Source organism: Chiloscyllium punctatum, chromosome 4 (assembly GCF_047496795.1).
Source record: "Chiloscyllium punctatum isolate Juve2018m chromosome 4, sChiPun1.3, whole genome shotgun sequence".
NCBI classification, from domain to species: domain Eukaryota; kingdom Metazoa; phylum Chordata; class Chondrichthyes; order Orectolobiformes; family Hemiscylliidae; genus Chiloscyllium; species Chiloscyllium punctatum.
The window spans coordinates 81,861,110-81,875,691 of NC_092742.1; the positions used below are offsets into that span (position 1 = coordinate 81,861,110).

The 14,582-nt window shown below is 37.5% G+C and overlaps 1 protein-coding gene across 11 annotated transcripts in view; it reads left to right on the plus strand.

Annotated features, from left to right (window-relative positions):
* Window positions 1-12,457, plus strand: part of LOC140476474 (spectrin beta chain, non-erythrocytic 1-like) — a 330,291-nt gene extending 317,834 nt beyond the window's left edge. For all 11 annotated transcript variants that reach the window (XM_072569156.1, XM_072569161.1, XM_072569154.1 and 8 more), the window contains 3 exons: window positions 1,176-1,349; window positions 2,289-2,331; window positions 8,300-12,457. In XM_072569156.1, coding sequence (XP_072425257.1) covers window positions 1,176-1,349; window positions 2,289-2,331; window positions 8,300-8,485 — 403 coding nt within the window. In that variant the 3' untranslated portion in view covers window positions 8,486-12,457. The remainder of the gene's footprint in view (window positions 1-1,175; window positions 1,350-2,288; window positions 2,332-8,299) is intronic.
* Window positions 12,458-14,582: the final 2,125 nt, after the last annotated feature.

Below are 14,582 nucleotides of genomic sequence, written 5' to 3' on the forward strand. Positions count from 1 at the left end.
TTTTCTGGCAGCCTCGTCGAAGGTGCTATATAAATGCAAGCCTTTCTTTCTGATGCAGTGCAATTTCATAACATGGCAGTTGATTTACAACATGAATATCTCAAAGAAGCTACTGTCATGGCTGATTTGATACATGCCTTAAAGTTTTAGTTTGAACCTTTTTAAGAAATATTTCTTCTGTGCGATATGCCAATCATACCATTAAAGTTTTTTTTCCACAAAGAGGATTAACTAATTCACGATGCTTTGAGGAAGTCATTCCCCATTGTACAAACAGCACTGAAAGGACTTTTTACTGCGTTTGACCCAGGAGAGCAGAGACTCAAGACTGGAATCTCAGAAATGGAAAAAATGCTACATTCTCCAAGCAGACTTCCCTGTAATCACAAAAACATCCTGTTTTCTTTTTGAAGTTACGTAAATGTTTCCCTGTTGAGTTAGTGAATAAATTCCCTGCTCGACCTTTTCATCATTTCTCTTGACTTCCATGCTGTCTAATTCCTGTGGATATCAAATCCTGTATGAGTCGCAACTTCCTTTTGCTTAACATTAGAAAGATAAAGCCTTTTCATTTCAATTCACCCGACAAACATTATTCCCTTTTTCTTGATTCTATCCGAAGACCTCCATTTTTTCTGACATTGACAGTCATCACCTTTGGGTTTTATTTGAACCTGAGTTAAACTTTAACCTCTATATTTTCCATTCTATCAAATCTACTTGCTTCCACCTTCTGGTACTGAAACATTCTGTTGAGCCTCTATTGGTTGCAGATTAAAGCTACCCAAGGTCTTGCTGGCCACACTTTGTTCAACCTCCATAAACGGCAATAAGTCCAGATCTCTGCCCCATCTTTTGGCAAAATACATCCTACAGACCTGTTCTTATAACTTTCCAATACATTTGATTCAAGGTTCGTCTCATCTATAACAAATTGCTCCATGACATTCCCTACCCTTAAAATCTCCCCCATACCTATCTTTTTGATCAAACATTCACTCACTTCTTAATTCTGTCCCATCCTGAATTAGTATAAATTTTCAATATGGCTGGGAAACAGCCTGGGATTTTATGTATTGTCACAACTTGTTGTCATACAATGCCAAAGAAGTCCATGCTACTGAATTTGAAAGTTTGCACATCTGTGTACAAATATGTGCTGCCTTTTCACTTAGGTCTTGGATTACCTTATATTGTGCCCTGAAGAGTGGTGAACTCTACTTCTATAAGGATTCAAAGAATTTTAGTGCTGGCGTTACATACCATGGAGCTGACCCTTTGAATCTGAAAGGTGCTTCATGTGAAGTGGCTGCTGATTACAAGAAGAAAAAGCATGTGTTTAAGCTGCGGTGAGTAGATTTGATGTTGCTGATATGGTGTGGAGGGACAGCTAAGATTTCTGTAGCTGTGTCATGATATTCACTTGACATACAACTGCAGCATGAAACAAGGTCAGAAAAGGGCAATGCATCGACAACATTTTAACAATTAAAGAAAATATGTCCAAGTAAATGAGAGATGTCTGGAGACAAGAATTTATTTTTGGTACTGAACATTAGCTTCAGTGTCATCAAACTATTGGCAGGGGTTCTTATTTCACTCAGTTTCCATTTTGAGCAGCACTGGGATTTCAACAACCCATATCACGTTTTGTTTTCTTAATTACTTTCTAGGCCTTATTGATTTCCTAAATTGCTCCATGAGACTAATCAATACATTTTTGGCAGATTTCTGAAGCATTTTGGCAGACAACTGACAGGGAATTGCTCACAACTGATGATCCATGATTCTGTAGTTCTGTTGCCTTTTTATTATTTGGAACTCCTGAAGTCTCTGGGCAAAATAGCGCCAGCTTCAGCAGCCAGTTTGTCAGCCATTTTGTGCCCAACTACCTGTGAAATATTGCAGGCAGCAATATTTTGGTTTTCCTGTTCTGTGTTTGTTTAGCTGTCATTCTTTTTTCTCCTGAGACTACTAATATTTTCCAGGAGAACACAACTGGTGCCAGTAATCCATACCTTTATTTTATAAATAGAACAGTACGTTCATAGAATGCATTTACAAAGCTTTAAAGCAGTTGAGGAATTCGGACAACAGGGGTAAACTGTGACTGGCCATTCATGAGAATTATTTGACTCTAGACTGTGCTACTACTGTAACCCCTTCGTTATCAGTAGGAGCTACAAATCCAATTATATAATTCTCCAACGTATTATTAGGCTATGATTGATGCTGTCATGTGTGGGAGCTCTCAATCTAAATGTATTGCATTTGACCTTCCCTTTCAGATTGAACAATGGCTCTGAGTACCTGTTCCATGATAAGGATGAGGTAAGTCATCTGAACACTCATGTATTCTATTCAAATTTAATGTCCCTTTTGTAACAGTGACACCAAAATAAATCACTGAATTTTAATATATAACTAAGCCTAATGTACACAGTCAGGGTAATTTTGTACAAGTTCAAGCTCATTTTTTTAACCATTTCCTACAACTCAAGTTCAAAGCAAACATAATTCAGTTAATAAATAATCTATGCAACCCATGAAGGATAGGTTGAGTAGACTAGGTCTATATTCTATAGAATTCAGTACAATGTGTAGTGAGCTCCATGCAACATATACAATTCTTAAAGGGCTTAACTGATAGACACAGGAAAGATGTTACCCCTGCTTGTGGGGCCACAGTCTGTGAAAAAGGAATTAGCCATATGGGACCAAAATGAGAGAGTTCTTCATTCAAATGAGTGTGGATCCTTGGCATCCTCCATCCCAGAGAACTGTGTTTGCTCATTCACTGAATGCAATCAAAACTGTGACTATGTTTGGGTACTGAGGGAATTATGAGTACAGGGAGAGTGTGGGAAGATGCAGTGTGCTAGAAGATAAGCAACTAGAGATGGATAATAATGTTGGCTTGGTTAGCAAAGCCAGCATCCTATGAAATAATTAAAAACAACTTGTATTAAATGGTGCAACAGGCTCAAAGGATCGAATGGTCTTATGTCCTTACTCAACTAAAATGCATTATAAAGACAGCAAAAGGTGACAACATTGGTGGGAAAAGAGGCAGAGCTATGGCAAAAATGTTTAAGAACATTGTTAACAAAGAAATTTGAAATGGAATGTTGACTTGCAACCTAGTTTTCATTTGTTTATATAGAATAGAATAAATTTGTGTTATACTGCATGTTTCGAATTTTCTGAGTCCCATTTTGTATCTGATATGCAACACTAATTATTATCAGTCAATAATTGATGTAATTTCAGATGGGTACAGTTAGTGAATACATATGGTTTCCCTTCATTATTATTGCCTGCAATGATTTCAGTTCTCATTATATTCCTTTAAGTTAGATTATACAGAATTACTTCCCAATGTGTCAAGCAAAATGTTTGTCACCTTATACATCCACTGTCACCTCTTCAAATTGAATTCCCAGTACGAACTATTGCCACTGAAGAAAAATTTACATTCTAGTAAGTTTATATCTTTGTACTGTATGTACAGATTAGTATAGGAAGTTGCATAGTAAAGGGCTGTTGTTAATGAATGTCCATTTGTGCTTTTTATTTGGTCATGGGATGTGAATATCATTGGCAAGAACTACATTTTGGGCCTACTTGTAATTGGTTTTAAGAAGGTCCTGGTGAACCATTTTCTTCAACTACATTCAGAGAGGTGTAGGTACTCTTAAGGAGATAGGTAATTAAGGAGATAGTAATTTATCACCATATTGATACAATGTAAATAAAGGAAAGGGTAAAAATGTCACAATCAGTGCAGTTTGTGGCATGTGAGGATTAGGGTTAGGGTGTGTCACATTCTATGTACCTACTGTCTTCATCCATCTAGTCAGTAGAAGTTACAGGTTTGGAATGTGCTGGTGCATTAAGCTGATTTGCTCTGAATTAAATTTGGAATGGAACGGGAATTAATTGTCTGTAATTTTTACTTGCCAGTTAGAATTATTGGTGTAATGGTCAGAGGTTTTCCAGGTCTCCCTTAAAAAGACACCATGGGACATCTCCTGTCAATTGGGTCTCTATGACTTGATGACTGGATGACACAGTAAAGATTGATACAATGTCATTGCAGACCTAGTAGTCTTTGAAATATTTTGCTGGTTCCTATTTTCAGAAAGAACAAGGTTGGTTAATTTTTGTATTCCCAGGTCATTCTTCCTCGTTGTTAAACAATAAGACTAGAAGAATCAGTTCTCAGACTCCTGTGGTGTTTTACGTTATTAGTTTAACTCATGGGGCTGAACTTACCCAAGATTTAAAAAGTGCCAATTTTGAGGAGTTTTGTGGAGAATTTCCTTCTGTGCACTGTAGTGAGTTATCTCAGGCAATTTTACACTGTTCACCTCATTACATATGCACCATACCTCTGAGGTCCTGCTCCCACACTATCTTGCGCTTACTAACGTTGGAAATACTCATCATGGCAAAGAGCTTCTGGGATTCCTGCCACCAGCTCCATACTTAAAACCCAGCTTACACCAGGTCAATTGCTGCCAGCTGAGGCAACGTGGTGGCTCAGTGGTTAGCACTGCTGACTCACAGCGCCAGGGACCCAAGTTCAAATCCCGACTTGGATGACTGCCTGTGCAGTGTTTGCACATGATCTCCATATTTGTGGTCTTCCTCCAGCTGCTCCTATTTCCTCCCAAAATTTGAAGATATGCAGATTAGGTGGATTAGCCATGCTAAATTGCCCATAGTGCCTAGTTATATGTAGGGTAGGTGGATTAGCCATGGGAAATGCAGGGATAGTGTAGTGGGGGATGTGGGTCTGGATGAGATGCTCTTCAGAAGGTGTCGACTTCATGGGCTGAATGGCCAGCTCCCAAACTCTTATGAGCTGGGAATTGCCCTTCTTCCCCTTTGTTATCAAACCTTTGAACAGAACTCTCAAATGTTAATGTTGCTCTCTCTGCAGCTGTTACAGTCTATTCTGCATTCTGTTCTGCTACCTTGGTGCACTTTGTATGATACCATCATTGTATGATATAGCATGCAAAACAACACTTTTCACTGTATCTCGGTACATGTGACAACAATAAATCAAACTCAAATTCAACTTCAAATCTGTTTGGACATTGGACGTGGAGGAGACATCTTATGGGTTTCGGTTGCCCCAGCAGAAGAAAGTTGCATTGCAGACACACTTGGCATCATAGCATGGTATTTTGACCACCATATCTAAAGTGAGTAGAGCACCACTGCCCATCTCTCATCTTTCATCTCATGAGGGCACCAATGACTGGAAGCTCCGCATTAGGAGGCCACTGCACATCTAATGGACATTGACATTGTTCCTGGGTTTCCAGAAGATTTTTGTCGCAACTATTAGTGCAGCAGTCACATAGATGGCCATGACTCTGAGTCTGGATTCACTGGGGATGGTTCAAATGAGCCTATATGAACAATATCTGAAACAAAGCAGCTCTTCTGTAATGTGATCATTCAACAGTCACAAAAGACATAAATAATATTTAAATATCAATTCAGGAGATAAGAAAATTCAGCCCATTGCATTAGGAGGCGCAATTAGCTGCCCAAACATTTAAGCAAAATAATACTTTATAAATACTTGGTTAATAATGGGACTGAGAATTAGAAGAGGTGTAAGGATACTTTATTGTATAGCTTTATCCGTGTAATGATGATATGAAACAAACAAGCTTTAATTTCCCTAGAATTTCAAAGATAAAGGATTTGATCAACATTTTCAAGATATGAAGGGGCAGTAATAGTGTAAGTAGTGACAAGCTGTTTCCATGGTCGGGGTGTCTGAGACAATGAGGCATCATCTAAAAAACTAGAGTCACGTCTTTCAGAAATGAAAAAACACTGCCAAAGACAAAGAGTGCGTGGGGTTTAGTGTTCTCTGCTGCAAGCAACACTTGATGACATATTCTTTGTTAATTATAAAAGCAAGATTGGCAGGTTTTCATCAGCTGAGGGTATCAAAGTGTACGGGGCAAAACACACTGAAACAAAGGTTACATATCAGGCATGATCTCATTGAATGGTGGAAAAGGCTTAAATGGTTAATTGGCTTATTTTGTGTGACTAAACTCCCATGCTAAGGAAAACACCTGATTTCAAATGTTGTGTATGATGTTTACATCAATTGTATGGATATTTGCTCAATGTTAAGGAAGAAAGCATGGGATGAACCTTCCCAGCCAGGTGCGTGGTTAATGGGAAAGGCCTGGAAACTGATAGCTGACTGAGATCCCAATGTTAGATTAGATTAGATACAGTGCGGAAACAGGCCCTTCAGCTCAACAAGTCCACACCGACCCACCGAAGTGCAACCCACTCATCTACATTAACCCCTTCACCTAACACTACATGCAATTTAGCTTGGCCAATTCACCTAACCTGCACATTTTTGGACTGTGTCAGGAAACCGGAGCACCCGGAGGAAACCCACACAGACACGGGGAGAATGTGCAAACTCCACACAGACAGTCAGTCGCCTGAGGCAGGAACTGAACCCGGGTCTCTGGCGCTGTGAGGCAGCAGTGCTAACCACTGTGCCACCGTGCCTCCCACAGTTATCCCAGTCTTCTGCATTGCTATTGACAAAAGGATTTCTCTTGATGTAGGTTTCCGTTCCTACAAGGACCCAGTGGGAATCTGGTTGGAAATCAATTGAGATAGATAGAAAGGCAACGAAAATCCTTCTTAACTATGAATTCCTTCTTTCCTAGCAGCACACCATGTCTGGGTCATGGCAAGGTCACTGTGGCGAGGGCATAGGGGGGAGTAGCTTCCTTGGTGAAATTGACAGGCTTGGAAGGCTTTGATCAATTACAATGAAGAAAAATATCTGTGGTCATTGAGAAACTTGAGCATGGAGTACTTTTTCCGAGTGAGAGCTTTCACTACATAGATGGTTGGAAGACACTGCATTTTTCTTGTCCTTCGCTCACCTTCAGTCATGTTTCCTAGCTGCCAGTCTTCAGCATGGTATATGAGGTCCTTATCCTTTCCTGAATGAAGAAGATTCCACCCAAGGCCTGTGAATAGAGCAACGGGCTCATTCGTGTTCTCTTACCTTCACTACATTGAGAATCATAGCTAGCAACCTGCAATCTGTTCCTGCTCATGTCTCGTATCACCACTGCATCTGAGTTTTCACACATTTTCGACAGCTCCGATTAGGTACAGACAGAGCCAAACCAATGCCTCAAACATTATTACTTAATTTACAATACTGGAGGATGTGTGTGGAGAATTCAAATGTTAAATTAGTATCCCCGACTGAGAGCTTAAAGAAGGCAAAGGACAACTTGTTCAAGAAAGATTAAGCATCTAATTGTTTACCAGACACAGCACTCTGACACAGTATTTGCAAACTCCTCTATATTGCATTTGTGTCCATAGTTCCCAACATGCAGATCTGTGCCTTGTCATCAGGGGGTCAGAATTGGCTGAGGTCATGTGTTATGTAGACTTCCTAATGCAAATGGATCACTATAGTTCCCTGATTGTATGTTTCATGAGGCCAAATTGTCTTCTAAACTGATTTCTAAGGGATGTAAATAGTTCATATCAGAGAGCTCAAATTTCCTGTGGACGTAATAACTGGCCTTAGTCTGCTATCTTCTCCCAACAGCATATCAAGGAAGTAATGTTATTCATGACTCTGCAACTCACTTCTCCAGACCATGCCAGTCTCGTGTGTTGGGAAAAATAGTTGCAAATTGAGAAAGATCAAGAACGATAGGGCACATGTTTAAAATAATCAGCAAAAGAAGCAAAGGTGACATGAGGAAAAACGTTTTCATGCAGTGAGTGGTTGGGATCCGGAATGCACCAACTGGGAAGTGTGGTGGAGGCAGGTTCAATCAACGGATTCAGGAGGAAATCAGGTGTTACTTGAAGAGGACAAATCTGCAGAATTTAGGCGGAGAAAGCAAAAGAATGGCACTGGGTGATTGGCTCATGCAGAAAGCTGACACAGACATAAAGGGTCAAGTGACCTCCCTCTGTAACAACTCTGACTCCCCTATCCAATGTGTCAAATTTGAATTGAAACAATTTGTGCCAAGTATTTTGCAAATGACCACGTGTCAAATCGATGTCTTATTCTGTTATGAGATGCACAGCCAGTTTTTGGTCACAACATTGGCATAAAGAATTACTTTAGCTGAATTCAATGCCAATTATTGTAGCTGACAAACGTAGTGGTACAGATGGAACTAAATCCTTTGTCATCTTTCTTGGTGTGGGCAATCTGGTGGTTCTGTTTTGATGGATTTCCCTTTTCCTTTTACAGGAAGAGTTGCATAACTGGATCCGCAATCTCAATGCAGCAATAGCAGAACAGGACAAGCCGCAGAGTACAAGACATGGTGAAGTCAAGGCACATACCCTACCTCTCCCAACTGTGATTGCTCCAGAAACAAGTCCTGGCAAAAAGGACAAGGAAAAAAGATTTAGTCTTTTTGCAAAAAAGAAATGATCAGTGTTAAAACAAAAAGGAAACAAAATGTTTAGTGCCTACATTACAAAATGGTGGCAGTCATCAGACTGCACCAGATTTTGGGGAGTGAGGGAGGACCGTTTCTTCAAACGTAAATATACATTTCATCTTTATAGGAAGTGATGAGAAAGCATTTTTTTTAATTTACAGAAACCCTGCATGTCATCCCAAACAAAAAAAAAGTGCTGAGAATTATTTTTTAAATGACATACAGTTTAATTTGTATTTTGGTGAAACTGCAACATATTTTCTTTTCCAAAATAAGTTCTTACTAGTCTTTGTTAATGGCCGAGATATGTAAATCTAGATTAAATAGAGCTTTAAGATTACAGCAAATTACCCAGGCACATTTTTGGTTCTTGAGCCAGCACATTAGTGATTTCTTGTATTAGGCTAGTCTTTTACACATTCTGTAAAACAATTATGGAACAATGGGACTCCAATAACACTGTTTAAGTTAAATTGCCACTACCAAAGAATATTTTTGAAAAAGAGTATTTAACAATTCTAAGCTGAGGTCAATTTATTTTCAAAGCAAAATGAATTATAATGTTTTTGGGCAGGAAATTGTGTAAGATTGATAAATATTAAGTGGTTCAGCTTCGAAATGGTTAAAAATACCAAGTTTGTACTGTATACATCAAGAGTTGGAGGCATCTATTCTGTACATTTTGGCACGTGTTTTGTAGTACTGACGTAGATTACATTTTAGCAAATTAAGGGTTTTTTAAATTTGTAGAAGCTTTATCTGGTCAAACTGCCTTCGTGGTAAGAGTTATTGTGGCCACTGTGTATTGTGACATCATAAATGTGTTCAGGAGAATTCAGTCTATTAATTGTTTTAAGCAAAATCAAATCTGTTCCTTTAGGAAATCTTCACCAACATGTACAATGTCAGCACACACACACAGATCAGAAGAGTCACTGCCTGTTTTTTAAGTTGTTGCTTGCAAACAAAGGGCTTTCTATTCAAAATGCATTGATATTTCTATTAACTACGTAAAAAGACTTTTAACTATTTGTTTCCAAGATGTCAAACATTTCCAACCAGCCATTTTTGACTGATAACTGAAGAAGCCCTTTCAATATTTAACTTGAGTTATAAATATCACATGAAAGAAAGTTGGGGAAAAGTCAGTCTACACACATAAAAGGTGCTTATTTTTTATCTAAATCATTGTCTTTGTTCTATATTGTGTTTGGTTGAGATTTTTCATTTGATAGTTTTATTCTAAAATAACATTGGAAATATGAGACAAGCTATTTAGGTTGATGCTATAATTTGTTTTTTTTTGATAGAATGTTTGAAAATTCTGTGTTACATCAGATTAAACAAAATCTGTGCATTATCCCTGCAAAGGTGCAAATCTCAAAGGGGATTTGTTCAGGTCATTTTTTTTTTCTACATTAAAATATAGGTTAAATGCTCTCTTTGAGATCTTTTCTCACATCTCGCTTCTTAGAACATGTAGCAACTAGTTCTGCCTTGAAAGAAGACTTCTGTCCTGACTTTAGGCATTCTACACAACAGCTGGTCCTTCAAATAGGAATCATTACTATATTATTGGGACTGTCATCAAGTGGTCACGAAGGCAAGGTGATCATTAAGACAATTTCAGGCGTGATGAAAGAATAAGTTTATAATTGCAGAGTTATCTGTTTGATATAATAAGGAATGACTGTATCTTCTACCAGACTACTTTGACCTTCAGAGATGTACGGGTATAGACATGTTGGTAGAGTTGGCTTTAGCTATTGACCCAACTAAACTTATTTAACTTTTAAACAATTTTTCTCAAACATCTGACAGTATCTCCCCAGTGCTGTTCTGGGCTTCTGCTCAAAACTCTGTTGCCATGATAGGATTAATGTTAATGTCCAGGATTCATAGAATTAACTTCATCCCTCACTTCCTTATAATCCTCAAGAATGTTAAAGGGGTGTGCAAATTGTTGATAGTCTCTAATTTGACTGTCAGGTTCTATTAGAAGTATTTGTCAAAAAGATGGTATAATTGAAAATTATTATAAGTAACATACTGGATTGCTTTGTGGCTAGTTTGTATTTGAGTGACAGAACTAACAAATAAGGTGCTTCAGAACTCTCAGCACCTGATTCCCTGATTACCTTAATATAAATCAAAACTAATAAACTAAAACATGAGTCATCTTGTGTTAATAGGTGGCACATGTGAAATGATATTGATAGATTTTTGTTTGGTGTTTGAAACTTTCTGCCAAAATGAAGGATTATAGAACTGGGGAAACAAATGCTTATCCACTTTTCCACTCTCCAGCATGTGATGTTAGTATCATACACCTTTAGGTCAACTTTATCATTGTCATAAATTACACTGCCCAAAGAATGTGCCTTAAGCCAACTTCAGAAGAGGACCTTCTAATATGCCAGGCTGATTTTCTTTTCACTTTGCGTACTTGTCACCCTCATGCCAGCTTTTCAGTAAGGAAGTCAGTTCCGTGCCAAATTGTAGGGGGTTTGTACTCGGTGTGTATTTCCAAGTGTGACTGACTAATTTCCTAAATTATGTTGTCTTAATTAGGGGCTTTAATTCACTGACAATGGTTCAATGTAAGTGCATGTGCCTATAAAGAGCTGTAAGTGGACAATGGTGCATTGTTAAATGAGCAACTCCTGGTCCACAGTCAAGATTATAAGGAGTCTCTGAATGATTAAACCTGTTTAGTGCCAAATTGTGTATAGCTTTGCACTGCAGAGCTATTCTGACTCAGAACTAGATAGTGAGTGCCCAAATGATTGTAGGCAGAAGAGACGTGGTTTATCCTACTAATCTCAGTTAGACTAAACTCAGTTTCTAGAGAGGAAAGGGTGATGTGCTATTAAGCTTCTCCAGAAGCAACCTTGGAATGAAGCCAAAATATTCAGCATGTTCTACATCTTGCTATCTTGTACATTACATGTTACGTATGCTTAAAGTTTGATTTCCATTTGGATTGTCATTCTGGTGTTCTGAGGCTGAAATCTAATCTGAACTTTGAAATTACTCAATTAGGGTGCATCTTTGAAGCCAAAGTCATGGTCAGTGATGATCTGAATGATTTAGGGTTCAACCACATCAATAACAGCCACCAAAAAAAAAGATAAACCTTCAAACTACCCTTGTTGCCAAATGTTAAAGAGTATAGGAAAATTCCACTGGTTTAAGCACCATTTTTTTCTCCTTTTACCTCTTTGGCGTAGAACTTTGCAACTACATGTACTGAGTAATAGCTTCATCCGCATCTTTAGACCTCTGCAGTGTTGCAATGAACTTGCAATCTATTATGGTCCTAGCTTTGAATCAGGTTGATAAGTTGTTTAGTTAAGCCAAATATATTTATGGAACACTGTTATAGCAATAATCACTGTAAGGTGAACACTTCAAAAAAATGCAACTTGTTCTCACCTGAAAATATGGGCTAGGTTCAGTTTATACTAAGATGCACTCTTATTAGCTCATCGAGAAGGCACTCCCCGAATACTGTATCAGAATTAGTAACATGCAAGTTCATTTTGGAACAAAATTGAAATATCAACAAAATTAAATGTCTGTAACAAGTGGCAAAATGTGTCAGATGCTGATACAGTATAGGTCAATTAATTAATGTTTAATTAAGCTTAGACTCTAATCAGCTGTCAGTCCCCTTACTCAAGCACAAAACATTTGAGTACATTCACTAAATTCTGATTCAGTCTTGCACATTTGTACTGTTGCACTCGATGATAAAAGAATTCTCAATTTATTTCTCTAAAATGCCATTGTGATGTGAGCTTAAATATTACATAGCATTGGAAAAAATGTCTGTAGACCTTAGAAGCATTTGTTTAATGTTTTAGACATAGGCTGTAAATTGATTCTGTTTTGTTTTGAATGTGGTGTAGATTTGGTGCAGCAGACATCAATGGAATAAAAAGACATCTTATATATTTTGATACTGCCGTCATAGCTCATTTCAATTTATTTGTCTTTTTCATCTTTTTGTTCTTTGTTTTTGCTGCTGTCTTTTTTATGTGAAGGTGAACACGCTTGAATTGTGCTACCCACTGACTATTTCCAGGTGCAAATCAATAATTGGCACCTCTTGTAAACGTTACCTTCTGAAAACCGGCTACCTCTGGTGCAGCTGTTTTGCTCCTCTGTCTTGGTCGGAAATACATACATACTGTTTATGCAAAATGGAGAACAACTTAAAGCTGCAAGTGCCTGTCCTCAATTCAATTGAACGCAGATGTTTTAGAACTTCACATTGACAGTGTAATGAACTGGTTAATGAATACCCTCGGCTGCACGTGAACTGTGAATCGTGCACGTTAATTACAGCCGCTAACCTTGCATTTAAATTCCTGAAGTGTGCAGACTCCTGCTGTAGCCCTTATAGTGCATCCCAGATCTTCCTTAGTGAAGAAACTGCACCCAGTAACATGGCTATTCTCAGTGTGACTTCCTAGGATTGGCATTCCTGAATCAAGATCACATTAGTCTATTGATAGATAAAATAAAATTGTTTTTAGATTGCACAAGTATCATATATCTGGTATATTGTTACAGCCTGAATTCACTGCTGTTTTATTGCCCATAGGCAAACTCTATATATGTCTCACAATTTTATGGTGGGCATTCATTCTACTCAGATAACACATGAATGAATTTGGACAAAGTTCAGTTTAAGTATATTCAGAATTTTGAATCCCATGCCACTTAACCACTTGAGATTTTGTTTTTAGTTGTTGGCATAACTGAATTTAAATGAAACCGAATTTAAATTGTGTCTACCACTATAACACACTAATTTGTTTGTTCAGAAGTAGAAATCAGAAGACAGAAAGTCACAAGGTTCAGACTATGACTTTGTACTTCCATAAGCTTAAGTAGTATCATCACAGAAGTTTATTTTGTAGTAATTAATAAAGTTTACTTTTACAAAATGAATTACTAAATAAGAATATAAAACACACAAACACTCTGGATTAACAAATGAAAATTGGAAGAGGGAAGCACAGCTGTAACATGACCTTGTATCACCAACTGGGACAATTCACCAATAATAAACTCAAAAGTGCTCAAATTTCATGACCCAAATTCTATACAAAGTTTAGATTTCAAAAGCTTGTCTTTAAACACTTATTCTCATGTGCTTTATAAAAAAATTATAGATACAAAGTTTACAAGCAGACCACTTTTTATTGGATTGCCGTATTTCAATCCAGCTTTCAATTCTGCACAAACCAATTATTGTCCAGAGAAAACCTGGACTGAGAATGTAAAGTTGTAAAGGTTACACAAATTGCCCTGCAGAAGTAATCATGGGCAAAATTCAATGTAATCAAAGTCACTTGATCAACTGTTCATCCAAGTGCCTCATAAAGTAATTTAATAAAGGTTGTATTAATGGCAGACAGCTGTTTCACTTACATCTTGAAACACTGTTAAAATGCACTTTCGTGTGTAAATCACTTTTAAGACTGTAATTCTTAAGGAAACCAATCCTTTGAGTATGAACGTGTACATCTAAATGCATTCAGTAATTGGTTATGAAGGGACAATTGAATTTTTTGATGGTTTAACAGTAAACTGTAAATTGTGCTGAGAAACAAACTGGTCGTTGGTAATATTTACTAAAGCTAATTTATCTCCCTAGTGAACATCTAAATTATACTCACAACAAGTAAAGATTTAGCCAGAAAAGCAGGACTACTGTGTGATACCATGAGGTACATTGCACATGTCTAGGTGTCACTGAAAAATTAGCTGACACTGGTCAATGTCTTTTTAAAGTTGGATTATAAAATTTCTTGTTTTTATGAAGTCATTCAATTATGTGAATGATGACTTGAAGTGATACATTTGAAGATTATTAATCTTTATTCATGATAGCAAAGTTAATCTCTCTGAATAGTCAAGTGTGGAATCTTTTTCACTATTTTGTTTTGTCTCTTAGACTATGCTTAAAGGGGATTTATTCCAGACATTTCGCTACTCTAGAGAAGTTATTTCTGAGTTGTCTATTTTCTATATCTCTTATTATAGTCCTAAGATCTAAAGAACTTAAGATATTTT